At 47.3% G+C, this 20,331-nt stretch overlaps 1 protein-coding gene across 5 annotated transcripts in view; it reads left to right on the top strand.

Annotated features, from left to right (window-relative positions):
- LOC138473193 (VPS10 domain-containing receptor SorCS1-like) overlaps positions 1 to 20,331 on the top strand; it is a 3,088,785-nt gene that overhangs the window by 1,302,012 nt on the left and 1,766,442 nt on the right. For all 5 annotated transcript variants that reach the window (XM_069611754.1, XM_069611755.1, XM_069611758.1 and 2 more), the window contains exon 3: positions 7,800 to 7,899. In XM_069611754.1, coding sequence (XP_069467855.1) covers positions 7,800 to 7,899 — 100 coding nt within the window. The remainder of the gene's footprint in view (positions 1 to 7,799; positions 7,900 to 20,331) is intronic.

Raw genomic sequence — 20,331 nt, 5'->3', positions numbered from 1 at the left:
AAATGACCTGACATGATACTATTTATAACCTGCATCCATGACACCTTGTGGACCATGACATACGTGGTTTAAGTGAGCTGTTCCCAGACTTCTGTTTTAAATGTGCGTCCCTCCTGTGATCACAATACTTTGCCCCAGAATGGATTCTTGGGACTGTTTCTTTAAAGTCAAAAGTGCATAATCAATCCTCTGCTTTGAATTATGCATGCTGCTCCAAACTATGCACAACAATCTTAACTGCCTTTGTGCACCAACATTTGTCATTACAAGCTCCCTTCATAATGGCTTCTTCCAAGATTTTGGAACTTTACAACAGGTCATCCTAACCTGCTGACATAAGGGGGTGCATCACGGACAGGGTAGCTCAGCAGGGGCACTGTCCGGGTGGAGGGCCCTGCAGCAGCAGGCCCTCTGCCTGCCGCTCAGCGCCAGCATCATGCTGCAGCAAAAGACACACAGCAGGCAGGAGTCAGTTAACATCGAATGACGAGCTGGAAAATGGTTTTTCCCTTTTATTCAGCACATCACATGGTCACAGACATGTGACATCAGCACGAGCCCTGAGAGGGACTCATCCTCTACAAGGGATGGCACACCACACTCCTCCTTTTCCATAACAAACAAATCAATTAACAGTCATTAACAGTAACACTTGGAATCCGGGGGCAAACACTAGTCACGTACATTGGAACTCAGGTTGGGACAATCACTACCTACAAGCATACTTTGGTAGTTTCAAACAAAGAACATAACACATACAGAACGTTGGTACACATTTTAGGGTGACAGGTTTGGTTTTCTGCTGGTAATACATTGGAAATTTCACATTTAAACAAACCCTTTATTAAACTGGGTGAGAGGAACTTAACATACTGAATGACACCATTGTTAGCTCCTGGCACCATTTAAAGCATGCCCACAATATGAAGGAGCATAGCTTCACATAACCTTTTAGCTGGGGCTAATTTAAGCATGTCCAGTGTCTGCAGGCTCCCAGTGTTTATATGGATGGCTACTGAATCCATTTTGAACACTTGCAGGGCTGCAGGAGAACAGCCCAACTTAAAATAGTATTGGTTCAGGACAATCCAGTTCACAGTTCAGGGGCCGGCAAAGCTGCACCTGGGAGCACCAGGGGCCACATCAGCCTGGTCCATTAACAGTGGGGGCAGACGTGAGGACTTGGAGGTCTCTCTCAGGCAAGAGTTACTGGCAAGATACTGCTGATGACAGAGGGTGCATAAGCAGTTGGAAGAGTTGCAACCCTCATCTGCTCTTTCACTTCTCTTTTCCAATCTTTTTCTTTTTTGTTTCCTTTGTCACCGTCAATGTGGCCAGGATTTTCAGAGGGCCGTCCACTTTTCTATGTGTTGTCCCTTATCCGACATTGGGTGCTTCCTTTTTTCACTGCCAGAGGTGCAGAATAGGAGAAGCGCTGGCAGCCTCCTTTCATATGCATATGGATATGACCCCAAGCTCTTTAGATGTCACCTCACTTCACTTAGAACTTTAATTTTCACCACAGCAGCCCGGATATGCTGTAGAAACATGCACTTGCCTCTGATGTCTGCTCCCACATGGAGCACTGTACAAATTACCACCAATGGGCCCGGGATCTCAAGAGGACCATTTACATTCTTCCTATTGCCCCGGCATGGAGCGCTGTGCCGGCACAGAACGCTTTAAATTCTTCGACATTTGCACTCACGCCAATTGGGCCCGGGATCTTCAGAGGGCCATTGTTATTTTATTGGCATTGCGCCTACATGGAGTGCTTCCTTTTGTTTCACCGCTGATGCGGCAGCAGCTAGTTGTACCCTTTATCATTGAATACAAACTGCAAAACTCAGAGCTCCTCACATGTCACCACCAGGCGGCTTAGGATATGCAGGCAGAGACACCCACAAGTCGTGGGCCTCCATATGCATAGCTCTGACACCGGAGCACTTCCATGATCACCACCAGAGGGCCGTTATCGGTTTGAGGGCACATAAGCGCAGGTAGCCACATTATGGCTTTTCAGCGATCTAACACAGAGCGCTTTACTGCTCAACGCCTTGATGCCCCGGGAACCTCAGGCCTACCTCCTCTCTGCCTCCAATACATAGATTGCCGGCTCTACCATCAGCTTGCTGGCAGGCTCCTTCATTCCTTCATGATGGTCTGAGGCACAGCAGCAGGGCCTCTCATTTCCCCAGCGGGTGACCGACCACAACTCAGGGGTTACTCCACTTTGTTGCCATTGTTAGGTCATGGCCCTGCGGTCACGCAGGCCAAGCAGACCACCGTTGAGAGCACCCAGCCGACATCCAATGACAGGGAGCACCTTGTTCGCCCGTTATCACACAGCACTTAAATGGCTTGGGCGCACCCAAGCCATCACCACAGACGGCGTTGGAACTGCCTAGAAGTGGCACCGGCATATAGGTGTTGTAAGTGACTTCAATCCCGCAATCCAACTAAATCAATGCCTAGTCTGGGATGCCCGATGGAAGCCCTTATTAATATATTTTTATGTCAAATTCTTTGAATCTGGATGATAAACCCTTATACCCTCTCTTTGAATCCCCCTGACCTCACTGAGCCAAGAAGTAAGTTTGTTTTGCAAATTAAAAGATTTATTTGAGGAATAAAACAATATATATCACACTTTTATGAATACATTAATATTTGATAGCACACTTATGAATATGACAGTGATCAGCAATGGATAATATTACAATAGCACAATTCTTTAATCCCTTAGGAGTTGGTATAGAAAGAATAAGGTAGCAGAGAATGCTTTGTCTGGTTTCAAGGAAATGCAAGATAGGAAAAAATGCAACACAGAAATAAACGTGCTATGAATTCAATCAGAAGATAATATAATCACTTTTTCCCCTGTGACTACTCACTCCCCCCCTATGCCATATGGAGAGATGGAAAGGAGGGCACACAGGTTTCCGAAATACAATCAAATGCAGTTCAGTTCCAGTTCCCCCCAGCAAGCTTAGAGAAAGCCGGTTTGATTTTAAACAGGCAAAATACTTTTAAATGTGATTGCAATGAAGTGAAAAATATGCTAAAACATGATTTTAATTCGCTAAAGGAGATTCGGGGTAAGTGATAGTTACTTTAGATTGGTACAGGTCAACACTAGCAATGACTCATGAGTGATTATCAGGTTGAAAATGAATTCCAGCAGTTGCAAGCAAAAGACAGCAATTTTGACAGGAGCACATTTTTCAATTTGCAGCACTTTTTCCACGTACGTCGATCGCGATTATGGAAAAACTACAAGAAGTTGGAATGTTTTGGGTATCTTGGAAAGCGGAACGCTTAGGTTCTTAGCTTTAAAATGACAGTTAAATTCCACTTCTAGGACGTGTGGTTCAAAAGATACAGACGTTTTTGTGGAGGTAGATTTTCAAAAATAAAGCAAAGATTTCAGAATGACAGATGACGCTTTTACAGATTTGAAATCACAGGATGGACACAAAATTCTGAATGCTGTTCTGGACAGCTTGACATGGTTTAAATAAGATTATTTTAGACTAAGAGTTTGGTTTTGTATAATTCTTAGAGTGGATACTCACTCCTAGTTTTGGAATAGAATGGACCTCGTCACAGATCTGGTCAGGTTTGGACTGCATTCTCGCCACCGGACCATCACTGGCACTGGTTCTGCTCACAGCGTGGCCTCTGGTTTGCTATCGGCACTGCACAGCGGTCTGGTCTGGGTCTGTCTGGATACAGCACTGCTCTCTCTGGATCTCGGTTCTGGCACAGTGTTCTTGGCCAGAAGTGAACAGCATGGCAAGGCTGTTGAATAGTGAGGTTAAGTTGCTGGATTCTGAGGCCTACTGAGAAGAGTTCAGCTTGTGGATTAGGCCTCTGCTTCTTCAAGATTCTAGAGTTTGGTTAATAGAGTTTTGTTTCTGGAGTCTGTCTGGAATCTGGAGCCTCAGGAGTCTGGAGTCTTTGTCTGGATATGGTCGGGCAGCATGCTGCTCGGGAATCGATGAGTAGTGGAAAAATGAGTGTGTATATCTGGGTCTCAGCAGTCTCTTTTGATGTGTTCTCACAGGGGGTGTGGAGGCTGACTTTCTATGCCCAACCCTCTGAGGTTCCTGGTAGGTTAAAGGATTTACTGTCCTCTGACTGGAGAAGGGAGGGGTGAGTCAGAATGAGTCATCAGGTATCATCTTTGTGGCTGAAGGAAAGAACACTCCCCTTTGGTTTCTGAAGAAAATCAATTTTTCATAATCAAACATGTTTCCCAGATACACAAGTTGTTGAGAATACATGTGTACATCACAAATTAATTAAGGTAGGTCTCTGTTCAACCCTGATCGTTCTAAGAGCTTGGGTTCAGAAATGACACGTTATCCATAATTTTAGTGGGTTTCGCAATATTGGTTTTGCACCAAATCTTACACAGAGGTACACCCCCTCTCTGGGCATATTACAGTAAGTTTTCATTTTTCTAGCATAAGCACAGTGTCTACAATATTTATAAATACGGGGCTTGGCCTCAGAACATCCCACAGCGTCCAACTTAGTCTTGAACCGTGAGTGAAAGTGTCATTTTAAGAATCTCAAAATTGTACATTTCTATCAGCAGGTTATAATTAGTTATCAGTATTCTTATAAAACATATATTTGCCTTCACTTCAGTACACCCATTGGTTTGTCCCCGCCCCTAGAAGCTTGGCTTGACTCAAAGGTCACATGTCTTGTTTTTCCTAGAGCAGTGTGGACAGTTACACCCACAATCAGCATATTCTATTCAATTGAAAGAGACTATTGTCTTGTGTTCCTGCTAGCAGAGCATCAGTCCAGGGTGCCACTCTCCATCTGATTTGCAGGACCATGCAATTTCCTGCCTTTTTACTGAGAAGACTAGGTGTGAAGAGTTCTCATAGAAAAGCAAGTCTTTTGAAGTCTCAGCTAACTCAGGTTACTGTTTAGCTTCTGAAATACAGGTCTCCTGTCAGAATTTAGATCACCAGCGCCGGTCAGTGGTGAGCACCGTGAGTATTTTTGACAGGTGTCTTAAATTAAATGTCTTTAAAACAGGGATTTAGCTTGGTAGCATAGGATTCTCGCTGATATTGTACTGACGTGGATTCTGCAGTAAATGATGTGGATCACCCAACAAGAAGTTGTAACCTTTTGGTGGTTTTGTGAGCCATGATTTTACCAATTTTGACGATCAAGAAAATGAATTCCCAAACAGCTCTGGGTTGCTTTTGGCAATCAGGATTGCTATTCCCAAGTGGTTTCAGGCTACTGTGTGTGTAGCCCAATGGTGGTTTTAGGCAGTGACCTCCTGTGCTCACTAATATAGGCAAAGGTGGGTGGCAGCCTATTTTTCAGATTTTTACTATGCATTTTTGGATGATTTCTGGCAAGCAGCATGCTTTCCGGTGGCCACTCTAATGTTTCTGCTGCCAGCGATGTTGTAGGGCTTGGATGCGTGGGTGAAAACATCCCACAGTGTAGAGTGGCCCGACAGTGGATCTAAGGACATAAAGGTGCATCGTTGCCCAGCAGAGGCACTGTCCAAGTGGAGGGCCCTGCATCTGCTCAAAAAAAACACAGCTGCAAGAGTCAGTTAAGATCCACTGACGAGCCGGAAATGGCTCTTCCCTTTTATTCAGCTGGTCACATGCTCACAGACATGTGACACTAGCACGAGCCCTGGTAGGGACTCGTCCTCTACAAGGGGTGGCACACCACATTAACTACTCCTCACACGGTTATATTGCAAATCTTGAAGCTTAAAATCACAGAAGCAAGTAAATGCAATTGTTAATTCATTTGAGAGGTGTGTACTGCACCAGTGTCTGCCTTTGTGGCCACTTCATAGCACTGGAAGTGGGTTGGTTCTCAGGAGCAGACAAATATGTTTCTTGCTACAGGAGTGTGGTGGCAGTAAGGCTAGTTCTCTCAACGATCCACTGTTAATTAAATGAGGCCTGAACCACAACAGCACATGTTGAAGTGGATAAAGTGTAAACATGAGTCAGAAATAGGATCGTACTGGCAATGCGATATCCTTACAGGTTTGCCTCACTGCCAAAGAAATCACACATTCGTATCATTTAGCTCTAAGCCTGCGCAGATTCCACAACCCCTGTTCATGCTCCAGTCTGTGCATGCAATCAGGAGCTGGGTAAGTGTTGAGGTGTAGTGCAGGTGAGGTCAGTAGCTTCAGCCCAAAGCACAACAATGTATAGAGACAAAGCGGACCGACAAGAGACACATGTGGAGTGGATGAAAATCCTCAGAATAACCAGCGTTTCTTTCCAATCACTAGACGTTACAGGTTTATAAACACTGGATCACTGGCTCCTGGGCTCACTCACTGACTGGCTGACTCACTCATTGATTGACTGACTGACTCACTCACTCATTTACTGACTCACTCACTCAGACACTCACTCATTCACCCACATGTCCACTGACTCTCTCATTGGCTAGTTGACTGGCTCGGTCACTCATGCATTAGTTGACTGACTGTCTCACTCACTCCTTGACCGATTGACTGAATCATGCACCCACTTTCACTTATTCACTCACTCACTTTCTGCATTAGCACCCTGGTAGGTGTCCGGAGCCAAATAAAATGCTTGGAATGCGGTCTATATTCACAAAGGTACGCCTGTGTACTGAGCACGTTCATTAGTGCCAGGTGCTTCCCTGCTCCAAGCTCCCCCTTGCAATTAACATCCGTGCAGGTCACTCACTGCACAGGTGCTAATGGTTTATTTTCTGTTGAAACATACCTTTTCCTCACCGCCCTCTGCCACGTGGCCTTCAGCCAGGCAGTCCCCTCTTCAATGTTATGACATCACCTCGGTGCATATCGCCTCATTATTTTCAATTATGTGCTTACTATGCAATGCTTTGCATACAGAATTGACATTGTTTCTCTTTCACTATTAAATGGTGTGTTGTCTCTTTTAACTCTGCTTTGCTGTGTTAGCTTCACTTCAGAAACATAATCCTCTCCTCCAAACATCTTTGACTGCCAACACCGATAAAATCTATCACATCATATGCATTCAATGAAATTATTAAAATGCGGGTGCCATTGACCTTTTCTGCTTTTATTAAATTTGCTAGACCGTTCGACCTCTGGTTCTGTGGTTCGTTACTCTGTGTTTTACGGCTACAGTAAAAGTGGGCATATGTGGCGATAGTAAACGAGACCCCCTGTTAGTTGATATTCATGGCGGTAACCTGAGGTCGTTCTCTGTTCTCGGTTGACATTTACAGTTTACTTGTTTATTATAAAGGGCAGCTGGAGAGCATACTAATCAAATTAAAATGTAATGGTTAAACACACATTTAATGTTCCACATACATAATTAAACATTATCTCACGCATCCTGAATCTTTAGAAAAGGCCAGGGAGCCACAAGGCTGTGTCCAACAGGCATCACTCTAAGAAATAGCATAGAAATGTGTGCTAAGCAGTGATCAAAGTGAGTGGGAACGGTCGGGAGCAGTGTTCCACTACTTTTATTTTTTTCTGTCTACTTTTTACGACCATATTCACAATTCTATTTACATGATTGGTCCATTCATGCCTCAGTGCAAGTGTGAAGTTGTAATAGGAACCTTAGTTACTATTCAGTTAGACTATTCCAAAGCCACAGCCGCAATACCTTGTCACATCTTGCACTATGCTCCCGACTACCCTATTCCCTGCCAAGACTACAATTCCACTATTTTGTGAAGTACACTTCTACCACTGGTGTTAATGTGCGGAATACACGCTCACGCTCACGGATGGTCTGTTTGCATTGCAGGTCGACAGATTATGGCACTACCTACGAGAAGATGAACGATAAAGTTGGCCTCAAAACCATATTGAACTATCTCTATGTGTGCCCTACAAACAAGCGCAAAGTAAGTGTTTTTTTTAATTTTTTTAACTGTTTGATATTTCTACTGTGGTGACTAGACATGATTAGTCTTCTGACCCATCCTTCTGATTGAATGAATGTGACAGTGCAAACAAAGAGCTCTGTAAAAACACATATGTCTTTGATTTTGGCATCTCCCTGCTCTGTGCTGGGCTAATTTTTCAAGGTACGTAAATGTATCAGAACTTGATTTTAAGAGATGTAAATCTCTAGCCTAATTTTTTTTTTTTTTTTTGGATTGTTAAGGTTTTTAGACAATCTGAGTAGTTAAGAATATAACATGTATTTGTGTTACTTATTATCTATTTTTGTAATCGATGTTTTACCATAATGTTGATTTTTTAAAATCAATTATTCTGTCTAATTGATATTTGTGTTTGTTTGATGAACCTTTTAGGTCTGAAATTCGAATTAAAGCAAAAAGAAATTTAGCTGGGTGACATTGTTTTCCATCATATAAGGCTTATCTATGCCAGTGCAAACGTTGAAATTACAATATGCAAATCAGCCGCACTGTACACTAATAGGGCAACAGTTTAGTCGCTATGTGATCTGACCTCTACAAGGGGACGCACACGACCACAAACAGTGTGTCTTCATTGTGAGCCTCCTCAATGGTATGTAGCTTAATAAAATAGGAAGAGCAAGATCAGACCCATTTCGTTGCATAGTTCTATGCCTTATTTAAGTATTTACGTTTAACTTGTGTAACATCATTTCCCGTAAGTAGCATAGTGTAGTATGCACATCAATTTTCGCTTCTGCTTTCTCTCTTCCTCTCCCTTATTCACCTGACCACCCCTGAACTTGGGCCCAGGCTCCTACATGTCCAGTTGCCCTTGCACTGCCTCAGGGCTCCATCTGTAACCCTACAGTCCCTTCTCTTTGCACTTAAGTGCCATCCGCTGGCAGCACATATTGAGTCACCCATACTTCTCCTCACCCCCCACCTCCTATTGGCACTTCTTCCCTCCCCTCTACCCCGCGCTTGCACGATCTGAATGACACAAGGCCTAGTAAGATCTTTGTGTGTCCTCCTTTTGTTTCCCCCTCCTTGTCTTGTCACAACTAGAAACACTTGTTTACAGGAGCATTATAAATGACCTATCATATCAGATCATATCATTTCAATCCACATGCTTTACAATATTCTAATGTTATAAGACAAATAACATACAACTTGAAATAATGATTAGAAAAGCAACAAGAATTACCACATGGCTTAAACAGTACACAAATAAATTCAGAATGTAACGTAACAAAGTTATAAGGATCATAATAACAACGTCATCCAATTACAATATAATACACATGTTATGCAGAAGGTTTTAAGAGGTAGCAGAGGAAATTCCGCTACAGAATAGTTCAAATTTGCATTTCTTTACACATCACATGTATCCTGATCTGCAGCTCCTGTGACACAAAGTAGGTTCAGAGGTCACGGGCACTTTCCAGAAAGATGCTGTGCAGAGACTGCATTTACAATGTGCACCTCTGTTCCAAAGCCACACAATTATGAGGAAGTATCAACCCTGTGGCATTTAATCATTAAACGTAAGCCAGACCCAGCGTTTGGGGTATAGTGGCTGGTAATTCCATCATTGTGCTTTTCATTAGACTTCTCTTTACTTCCTGCCTCCTCCACTTCCTGCAGTGCAAAGCACTGTATGTATGATGCAATAAGGCAAAGGCCACTTTTCATGTTTAAGGAAGACAACTACACACAAGTAGCAGGACACGATGGAGTCATTTCCCACTTTTGATTGAGGCAGTCTCTATTTCCTCCCGACTTTTGGGAGAGTTGTTTATGGAGCTATGGTTCCATGAGTCCTTTTCCAGGGTGACATATTTAAGGGACATGCAATGTTTTTGGGGGACATTGCAAAGGAGAATTGTTATACTATTTCTCTCTATTGTCCAAAACAGTAATCAAAGCATTCACACTGGGGAAAAGAAGTGACGAGCAATAGTTAAGTGCTAAGAGATCAGAGTAAACAGACAATACGTTTTAGCATGTATATGACTACTGATTGATTCACAGTGTTTCCTTTGGAACAGGCCATTTTATTTATTGGCATGACATAATTTAAATAATGTAGCATGTGAAAAATTATATAATGCCTTGTAATTTGCTTTATTAATGTTTCATTATAAGTGTTTCCTGGATTGTACTTTTAGTCCAACATAAACTTGTTTATGGAGCTATGGTCCCATGAGTCCTTTTCCAGGGTGACATAAATAAGGGACCTGCAATGTTTTTGGGGGACATTGCAAAGGAGAATTGTTATACTATTTCTCTCTATTGTCCAAAAGGGGTACTTAAAGCATTCACACTGGGGAAAAGAAGTGATGAGCAATAGTTAAGTGCTAAGAGATCAGAGTAAACAGACAATACTTTTTAGCATGTATATGACTACTGATTGATTCACAGCGTTTGCTTTGGAACAGGTCATTTTATGTATTGGCATGACATAATTTAAATAATGTAGCATGTGCAAAATTATATAATGTCTTGTAATTAGCTTTATTAATGTTTCATTATAAATGTTTCCTGGATTGTACTTTTGGTCCAACATAAACTGTTAATATAAAAACCATAATAATCATAATAAAAGATTTGTATTATTATTATTATTATTATTATTAGTAGTAGTATTATTATGGTATTAATATATGGTCTCTGACGTCATTTGAACAAGTTTGAAAAGGCTGAATATCACAGTTAAGATGTAGAATCTTCCTACTGTAATTAAGCCTACTGTGCTATTTCAGATATTTCATATGTATATATCCAGTTAAATATTCAGATCAATATTTGACAATTAAACACATTTGGGAATGGTTCCTTTTGCAGAATTCCTGAAGTATGAAGTAGCCACATGCTTAGGACAATAACTAAAGGAAATTAGTGGGTTCATATTAGGAGGCTTACCGAATAGTAAATTTACTATTTGACTGAATAACGAATAGTTGGCCTAATTATTCGGCCAGAGCTGACTAGTGAGCTGAATAGTAGTTTACTACTAGAAATGTGTCAATATATGTATCTCTTATGACCTTTTTGATTAGGACACTTGGGAACAATGGGATTGTGCTGGTGGCAGGGTAAAAAGAAGTGCTGTAAACAGAAAAAAAGAAGTGCAGGTACTCACCAAGCTACTAACCTGGACATTCAAGTGGAGCACTTGTGCCACCAGCCGTTTTGGTGCAGCACCTTGGGCACATGTCTCTTTTAGGTGCACCCTTTTATTTGCAGTCAATGCCCTCACACACTTTGGCAATGCAGTATTTTGGGACCATTTCACACAAACTTCCAGTTTTTTTGTTGTGCATTGTGTTAAGAAAGTGTGTATATCCACATTAAATGAGAGTTTCTTTTTTGTGTATCAAACTAGCAGATATCATAGCTGTAAACTGAGCTTTAGAAGGGGAGCTTTAGTATTGCATGCTTTCATTGCAAATAAGAAATTTGGTAGGGAACAGGGGCTGTGTGTGAGTTTTCAGTCAAAAAGGTCTCATCACAACTTCAATTAGTTAAACATGCACATGTTAGAATGTCCCAGTCTTTCCAAATCAATCTCTGCTCCATCAAGTAAAAGGTGAAGCCCACTTAGCGAAATAGAGTTCCATGCCTCGTTGTCTGAGAGCACAGTAGTTGCATGTTTGTCTCTCCTTTTGTTCTACAGATGGGCCCTGAATGAGACATTATGGGCACTGCGGTTGGTGGAGAGAGGAGGAGGGAGAGAGTGCTGCTTTCTCTAGCAAAGCCTACAATAGAAAGTGTTTTCATTTGCATTAGAGAACATGTGATATCAGTGCCAGTGCTGGGCTCTGCCCTGACTGAATCAATTAGGGTGCGGCACATGGCCAAGGCTCTCATTATTTTGTGTGCATTTTATTTGTTAGTACCTTGGTCTGAGGTGACCGAGGTCATTATTTGTGTTTGCTAAAATTACCAGGTCAGGGCTGTGAAAAGATTTTGCATTTTACAAGAAGAAGGGCACACTTAGGTCTGCTTTAATGGATTATTATATATATTTTTTTTTAATCAGTTCCAGTGTTGGGCTGTTTGAATCAGTACCAGGAAAGGATAATGACTATACAGCAGAAGCTAACATTAAATGTAACCTAAAGAGAAGACAAACGCCTAAACACACGTACTCTAGTCTTGAGAAATAATTCTGACAGTAATTGGGGGTCATTACAAGTTTGCCGGACCGGAAACAATGGTACCGGTAAGCTTGCCGGTACTGTTGTTTCCGGTCCGGCAAACTACGAGTTCTACAAGCGAGTTACCTGGCGGGAGGAAGGGCACACGCTCGCAGTTCTCGACGGATGCACCGGCACCATTCATGAATGTGCTGGTGCATCCGTCCTCCCCATTCCCATTGAGTCCAATGGGACTCAAATGGAAATGGGGAGAAATATTGCTGGGATCTGGCAATGGGGAATTACCGGGACCGCCGGGGCTGTAATACACAAGTAGGTCCCCATTGCCAGATGGCAGAAAAAAAATGACTACTGCAGAGTCATAATGAGGCCCATAAGTAATCTAGTTCGATCAACCTAACACCAACACATTCACACACTACTGACTTCATGGCATTTTAAACACAATGCAGCTTGTTTGACTTGAAGGAAACCACAGTGTGTTGCAACTCCAAGCAGACCATGGTTTCTTTATCCCACCCCTTTCAGATAGTCTAAATCACATGCAGGTAACTGGGAAGCAGATGCTAATGATAGTTTGTCTATGGAGCACATGAGGGTACCTTTTAACCCAGCCTGCTGCTGTTTTTCTCTGACTGGTGACAAAGGAACAGATGTAAACAAGAAGCTGACAGTCCAGAGCTACTTCTCACAACACCACTTGAAATTCAGCTAGCATCAGCTAGGGGTATACCAACTTCGTCTTTGAGTAAGTATTCCAGTAAGTATTCAGCTGAAGCCAAATAGCTGATTTTCAGCCAACATGTGGCCATCTTCCTACTTGAAGCTGAAGTTTGGTGCACCTCTAGTTCATATTAATATTTGACCTATAGATTGGACTTAGTACTACTCATGGTGTCAAGATTGAAACATTCTTGATTCAAAATGTCTGTGTTTTTACTTTGCAAAACAAAAGATGTGATGGCTGGAACATTTATAATTAAGCAATATGACCCGAGCGGCGGGGGCATTACCGACTCAGGCGAAGGACCCAGGGCATTACCTGAGTCGGTAATGCCCCCGCCGCAAGGGTCATATTGCTATTAGAACCCCGGCCCGCATTATATGCGTGACCGGGGCACTAAAAGCTATTTTTTCTGTTTCGGTACAGAAAAAAAAAAACCAACCAAGAAAATGGCCGCTGGGAAAGGGAAAACAGGAGTCCGTTTTCTCTTTCCATGGCAGCCTTCGGGAGCGGACGCGCTGGGAACACAAGGGTTCCCAGTGCGTCCGCTCCCGAAAAAAAAAGAAGCAGAAGGTAAGTGGGGTTGGGAGGGCGGGAGGGAGGGGAAGGGGGAGAAAAAACAAAAACAAAACAAAAAAATGTACCTTTGTCCCTGCCAGGGGACGATGGAAGCCTCCAGTGTGTGGAGGCGCAGAGTCTCCACATTGCTGGAGGCTGCCATCGTCCCCCACCAGGGAGGCAGGAGCAAGAAGGTAAGTGGGGTGGGGTAGGGAGGAGGGAGGGAGGGAAGAAAAAAAAAAAAAAGCTCACCCGAGTCCCCAGCGGGGGCCGGAGGCAGCCTCTCAGCCGTGGGGAGGCTCGGAGCAGGGATGGCTGAGGGGCTGCCACGCCCCCCCGCCGAGAACAAGGCAGCTGGAGTCCCAGCAGAGAATCGTAGGATCAGTGTTGCATTCTGCTTGACTCTCGCCGGGTACTAATGAATCTTAACCTCTGACATTGCTCTGGGCAATCCTCCACACCATCGGTCTAAGCCTGCCAAGCCATTACAAAAGGGGAAAGGCAATATACAAAGCAGGATTAGCCCCACACCAAAAGGGGCAGTCCAACCTGAACCACTTGGTCAAATCCCTTCTGCACAAGAACACAAGCATGTCCGGACATGTTTCAGCCTCGCTGGGCCTCATCACTGAGGAGTAGCTTGGGTCTCTAGGCACAGCAGGCACGGGACCCACGTCTAGACATACCTGACCCACTCCGGGTGACAAAGCAAAACAAAAGAATTGATGGCTGAACGGTTTAGAAATAATCCATAACCTATGCCTTTGCTCTGGGCATCCATCCAGACACAAACACACACACACACACACATTAGAGAGAGTTCTGGAACTCTTGACAAGCCTGCAAAGTGGATCCCTGTCCGACTGAAGAAGTGCTGATGTAGGACTATATCTTGTAGACAGCTGGAGGATTCTCTTAAGAAAAGCAGGCTCAGGGCCTAGCTGATGGTATGAAACCTGGAGCTTTAGATTTCATACATATTTTGAACCTTTTAAGACAAACTCAAACAAATGCATAACAATCCCCCGTAGAGATATATCACTAGATCAAGTTAAACACCTGATAGCAAATGAAGCTCCTTCATGGGAATCCTTTATCAGGTAGGGCACTAAATGTGGACTGGGCTGTGGGGAAGTGTATTTAAAAATAGAGTGCCATGAAATTGTGAGTGTAACAAGCAAATATATTTTTCTCTGACAGTAGACAAATAGATTAATTCCAGACATTTCCCAGGCATATTTTATATATTTTAAGACTCGATCCACGAAATGATGTTCAACATATTCACACATTTGCAAGTGATTATTCAATGTCTTCACCTGTGAAAACAGAAGCGCATAGAAAGAGACAAACTGAGTGAAGCTATTTCCTTAAAGTGAAGTGGGAAGTACATCAGCTTGTGTATTTTATTCCCTTAGACAATTAGGTCAATTTAAATGAGCATTGTCATTCGTCGAATAACATGGAACTGAAAAGAAGGGACTCTGCATTAAGTGGAATTCTAATGTCAAGGAAAATTGGAGGGTTCATTTTTGTTCCATCAGAAAATGATATTCTCATATTTGTGTAACATTTTATATGATCCTATATTTTGTGTTATCCAAAAATGAAAGCTTCTATTCTAAACCAAACCTTTAGACAAAGTAGTTCAACATTGTATTTTAAATACATGCCTAAACTAGGTCCCAGTCTTTGATTCTCTTCAGAATAAGATTATTTTGAGAATAGGAAAGGTCTGTGTGAATCCAATGTATGCTACAATATTTTTCTTTATTGCTAACACTTGAGTGTGGTGTTAGAGAATATTAATTGAATTGCATATTATTAAGTGTTAATGTGGTCATAAAACTTGAGGAGGTTAGAGATAATAGAATGCATTACCTAGTGTCAATTGCTGATAATGCAGAAGCCGACAAGAGGTCATAATTTGAATGGTCATTGTACTGAAAAATAATAGCTATTTAGATTTGCTTTTATAGGAATGGATGTGTGTGTATTGTGAATGTCAATAATAATTAATTAATGAATGCATCTTTGATAACACACTTACAGGCCGATTCATGGAATAATTAGCGCGGCGCAAGTGGCCAAAAACGTGCGATTCGCAGTGGAATAGCGAAAATCGCAGTGCAAGTGCGAAAATCGCACGAAAAGCAGCGCACATCGATTCATGGAAGGCCGTGTGGGAGAAAACCATCGGATGTGCGCTAAAAAAGTGTGTGGCGCACGTTGGCGCACAGGCCATCTAACGGCGTGCACCAGGTCACAGCGAAAATCGCACAGGCCACAGTGAAAATCGCACATAGCGCGGCGCACACAACAAAAGTAGGCGGAACACGGGGCGTAACACTCGGAATGGGGAACAACTTGCCAAAATGTGGGCGTCACGGGGGAAGTACAGGGTGCAAGTGCGCGGAACGCCCACACGCTCGCCTACAACACGTATTCATGGAATCGAATAGGGCAAAAAAGTGCACGGTCAAACCAGCGCACAGGCACAAACACAACCGCCACAAGAAAGCAGGCGGTAGCGTCTCTGCGCCTGTAATAAATGTGCGCCAAAAGGTGCGCCAACAAATAGCACCTATATACAGCTATGATGAATGTCCTATACTGTGGCCCTCCAGGACAAATGACATGCAAAGGGGTACCCACAAACACGGACACCCGCTGACTGAAAAATATTCCGGGGTGCGCGGGAAGTTTCACACGCGATTTGGCAGGGTACGTGGATTTCAGGGGTGCGCGGGAAGTTCCACACGCGATTTGGCCGGGTACGTGCGCGGGAATTTCCACACGCGATTTGGCTGGGTACGTGGATCTCAGGGGTGCGCGGGAAGTTTCACACGCGATTTGGCAGGGTACGTGGATTTCAGGGGTGCGCGGGAAGTTCCACACGTGATTTGGCCGGGTACGTGCGCGGGAATTTCCACACACGACTTGGCTGAGTACGTGGATCTCACGGGTGCGCATGAAGTTTCACACACGATTTGGCAGGGTACGTGGATTTCAGGGGTGCGTGGGAAGTTCCACACGCGATTTGGCCGGGTACGTGCGCGGGAATTTCCACACGCGATTTGGCTGGGTACGTGTATTTCAGGGGTACGCGGGAAATTCTACATGCGATTTGGCTGTGTACTCCCAGGTATTCCCTGTACACCCTCCACGGCCCCTGCAGGCAGCCGACACCACAGGGGACTACCCTGCACACCTGCTCATGTCACCCAGCACCTCCACCCCCCAGCACTGTGGGGCAGCCTCCACCAGGCCCCCACTCATGTCCCCTATCACCCCCACCCCCCAGCAGTGCAGGGGCAGCCTCCACCAGGCACCCACTCATGTCTCCCACCACCCCCACCCCCCAGCCACCGGGGGCAGCCTCCACCAGGCCCCCACTCATGTCCCCTATCACCCCCACCCCCCAGCAGTGCAGGGGTAGCACCACCAGGCCCCCACTCATGTCCCCTATCACCCCCAACCCCCAGCAGTGCAGGGGCAGCCTCCACCAGGCCCCCACTCATGTCTCCCACCACCCCCACCCCCCAGCAGTGCGGGGGCAGCCTCCACCAGGCCCCCACTCATGTCCCCTATCACCCCCACCCCCCAGCAGTGCAGGGGCAGCCTCCACCAGGCCCCCACTCATGTCTCCCACCACCCCCACCCCCCAGCCACCGGGGGCAGCCTCCACCAGGCCCCCACTCATGTCCCCTATCACCCCCACCCCCCAGCAGTGCAGGGGCAGCACCACCAGGCCCCCACTCATGTCCCCTATCACCCCCACCCCCCAGCCACCGGGGGCACCCTCCACCAGGCCCCCACTCATGTCTCCCACCACCCCCACCCCCCAGCAGTGCAGGGGCAGCCTCCACCAGGCCCCCACTCATGTTCCCTATCACCCCCACCCCCCAGCAGTGCAGGGGCAGCCTCCACCAGGCCCCCACTCATGTCCCCTATCACCCCCACCCCCCAGCAGTGCAGGGGCAGCCTCCACCAGGCCCCCACTCATGTCTCCCACCACCCCCACCCCCCAGCCACCATGGGCAGCCCCCACCAGGCTCCCACCCATGTCTACCACCACCCCCACCCCCCCAGCAGTGCAGGGGCAGCCTCCACCAGGCCCCCACTCATGTCTCCCACCACCCCCACCCCCCAGCAGTGCAGGGGCAGCACCACCAGGCCCCCACTCATGTCCCCTATCACCCCCACCCCCCAGCCACCAGGGCCACCCTCCACCAGGCCCCATTCATGTCTCCCACCACCCCCACCCCCCAGCCACCATGGGCAGCCCCCACCAGGCTCCCACCCATGTCTACCACCACCCCCACCCCCCAGCAGTGCAGGGGCAGACTCCACCAGGCCCCCACTCATGTCTCCCATCACCCCCACCCCCCAGCCACCGGGGCAGCCTCCACCAGGCCCCCACTCATGTCCCCTATCACCCCCACCCCCCAGCCGTGCAGGGGCAGCCTCCACCAGGCCCCCACTCATGTCTCCCACCACCCCCACCCCCCAGCCACCATGGGCAGCCTCCAGCAGGCCCCCACTCATGTCTCCCACCACCCCCACCCCCCAGCAGTGCAGGGGCAGCCTCCACCAGGCCCCCACTCATGTCCCCTATCACCCCCACCCCCCAGCAGTGCAGGGGCAGCCTCCACCAGGCCCCCACTCATGTCCCCTATCACCCCCACCCCCCAGCAGTGCAGGGGCAGCCTCCACCAGGCCCACACTCATGTCTCCTACCACCCCCACCCCCCAGCCACCATGGGCAGCCCCCACCAGGCTTCCACCCATGTCTACCACCACCCCCACCCCCCAGCAGTGCAGTGGCAGCCTCCACCAGGCCCGCACTCATGTCTCCCACCACCCCCAACCCCCAGCCACCGGGGGCAGCCTCCACCAGGCCCCCACTCATGTCCCCTATCACCCCCACCCCGCAGCAGTGCAGGGGCAGCCTCCACCAGGCCCCCAATCATGTCTCCCACCACCCCCACCCCCCAGCAGTGCAGGGGCAGCACCACCAGGCCCCCACTCATGTCCCCTATCACCCCCAGCCCCCAGGGGCACCCTCCACCAGGCCCCCACTCATGTCTCCCACCACCCCCACCCCCCAGCAGTGCAGGGGCACCCTCCACCAGGCCCCCACTCATGTCTCCCACCCACCCCCACCCCCCAGCCACCGGGGCAGCCCCCACCAGGCTCCCACCCATGTCTACCACCACCCCCACCCCCCAGCAGTGCAGGGGCAGCCTCCACCAGGCCCCCACTCATGTCTCCCACCACCCCCACCCCCCAGCCACAAGGGGCAGCCTCCACCAGGACCCCACTCATGTCCCCTATCACCCCCACCCCCCAGCAGTGCAGGGGCAGCCTCCACCAGGCCCCCACTCATGTCTCCCACCACCCCTACCCCCCAGCCACCATGGGCAGCCTCCACCAGGCCCCCACTCATGTCCCCTATCCCCCTCACCCCCCAGCAGTGCAGGGGCAGCCTCCACCAGGCCCCCACACATGTCTTCCACCACCCCCACCCCCAGCCACCGGGGGCAGCCTCCACCAGGCCCCCACTCATTTCCCCTATCACCCCCACCCCCCAGCAGTGCAGGGGCAGCCTCCACCAGGCCCCCACTCATGTCCCCTATCACCCCCACCCCCCAGCAGTGCAGGGGCAGCCTCCACCAGGCCCCCACTCATGTCTCCCACCACCCCCACCCCCAGCCACCGGGGGCAGCCTCCACCAGGCCCCCACTCATTTCCCCTATCACCCCCACCCCCCAGCAGTGCAGGGGCAGCACCACCAGGCCCCCACTCATGTCCCCTATCCCCCCCAGCCCCCAGCCACCAGGGGCACCCTCCACCAGGCCCCCACTCATGTCTCCCACCACCCCCACCCCCCAGCAGTGCGGGGGCAGCCTCCACCAGGCCCCCACTCATGTCTCCCACCACTCCCACCCCCCAGCCACCATGGGCAGCCCCCACCAGGCTCCCACTCATGTCTCCCACCACCCCCACCCCCCAGCAGTGCAGGGGCAGCCTCCACCAGGCCCCCACTCATGTCCCCTATCACCCCCACCCCCCAGCAGTGCAGCGGCAGCCTCCACCAGGCCCCCACTCATGTCTCCCACCACCCCCACCCTCCAGCAGTGCAGGGGCAGCCTCCACCAGGCCCCCACTCATGTCCCCCTGCACCCAGGTCCTCACAATCCCCAATCATGTGCGTTATGGTCAGCCTCCACAGCAAAAGGCCCTACCAAGTAACCCATTCACCCACATGGAAATGGAAATTACATGTTACACCCCCAATGTTCATAAAGCAAATGAACCCATGTCCGTCACACACAATGGTTGCAATTGAATGGGAAAACACCCAACATGACATGCATGAAACCAATGAGATGATACCACACAGTGAAGTATGAAAACAAAATTGTATTAAAAAAAATTGAATGCAAATGAAATGAAACAAACTACAATGGCAATGAAAAAAAGATAAGCTGCATGTCCGTCAAAAAAAATTAAAACTACAAATCCAAATTCAAAAAAATGTTGTCCAAAGTCACATTAAAAATAAAATCAATCCGAGAGAGAAAAATAAATGCAAAGACCATTGCTCCATGGTGAATAAATAAAAATTAAAAAATAAAACAATCCAATGAAGAACTATGTACAAAACATCCAAGGGTCCATGAGCCCAACTGAACAAAGGAAACCTACAAAAAAACCTAACTAAAATGCAACTATATACAAAAAGTGGAGCAGTGTCCGTCGACTCCAAATCATAAGAAGAAACAAAGGAAACCTAAAACTAAAGAACTATATACAAAGGCGGTGGGCAAGTCCAGCGGCTCACTCCGTGGTGTTCCGGGCCAGGGCATCATCAAACTCCTCTTCGATGTCCCGGAGGCGGTCCTGTTCCATGGCCCTGAGGGTCCGCAGGGACGACGCCATCTGCTCCTCCAACCCCCT

Source organism: Ambystoma mexicanum, chromosome 8 (assembly GCF_040938575.1).
Source record: "Ambystoma mexicanum isolate Mex_15411 chromosome 8, UKY_AmexF1_1, whole genome shotgun sequence".
NCBI classification, from domain to species: Eukaryota; Metazoa; Chordata; class Amphibia; order Caudata; family Ambystomatidae; genus Ambystoma; species Ambystoma mexicanum.
This window is presented reverse-complemented; position numbering and strand designations above follow the sequence as displayed.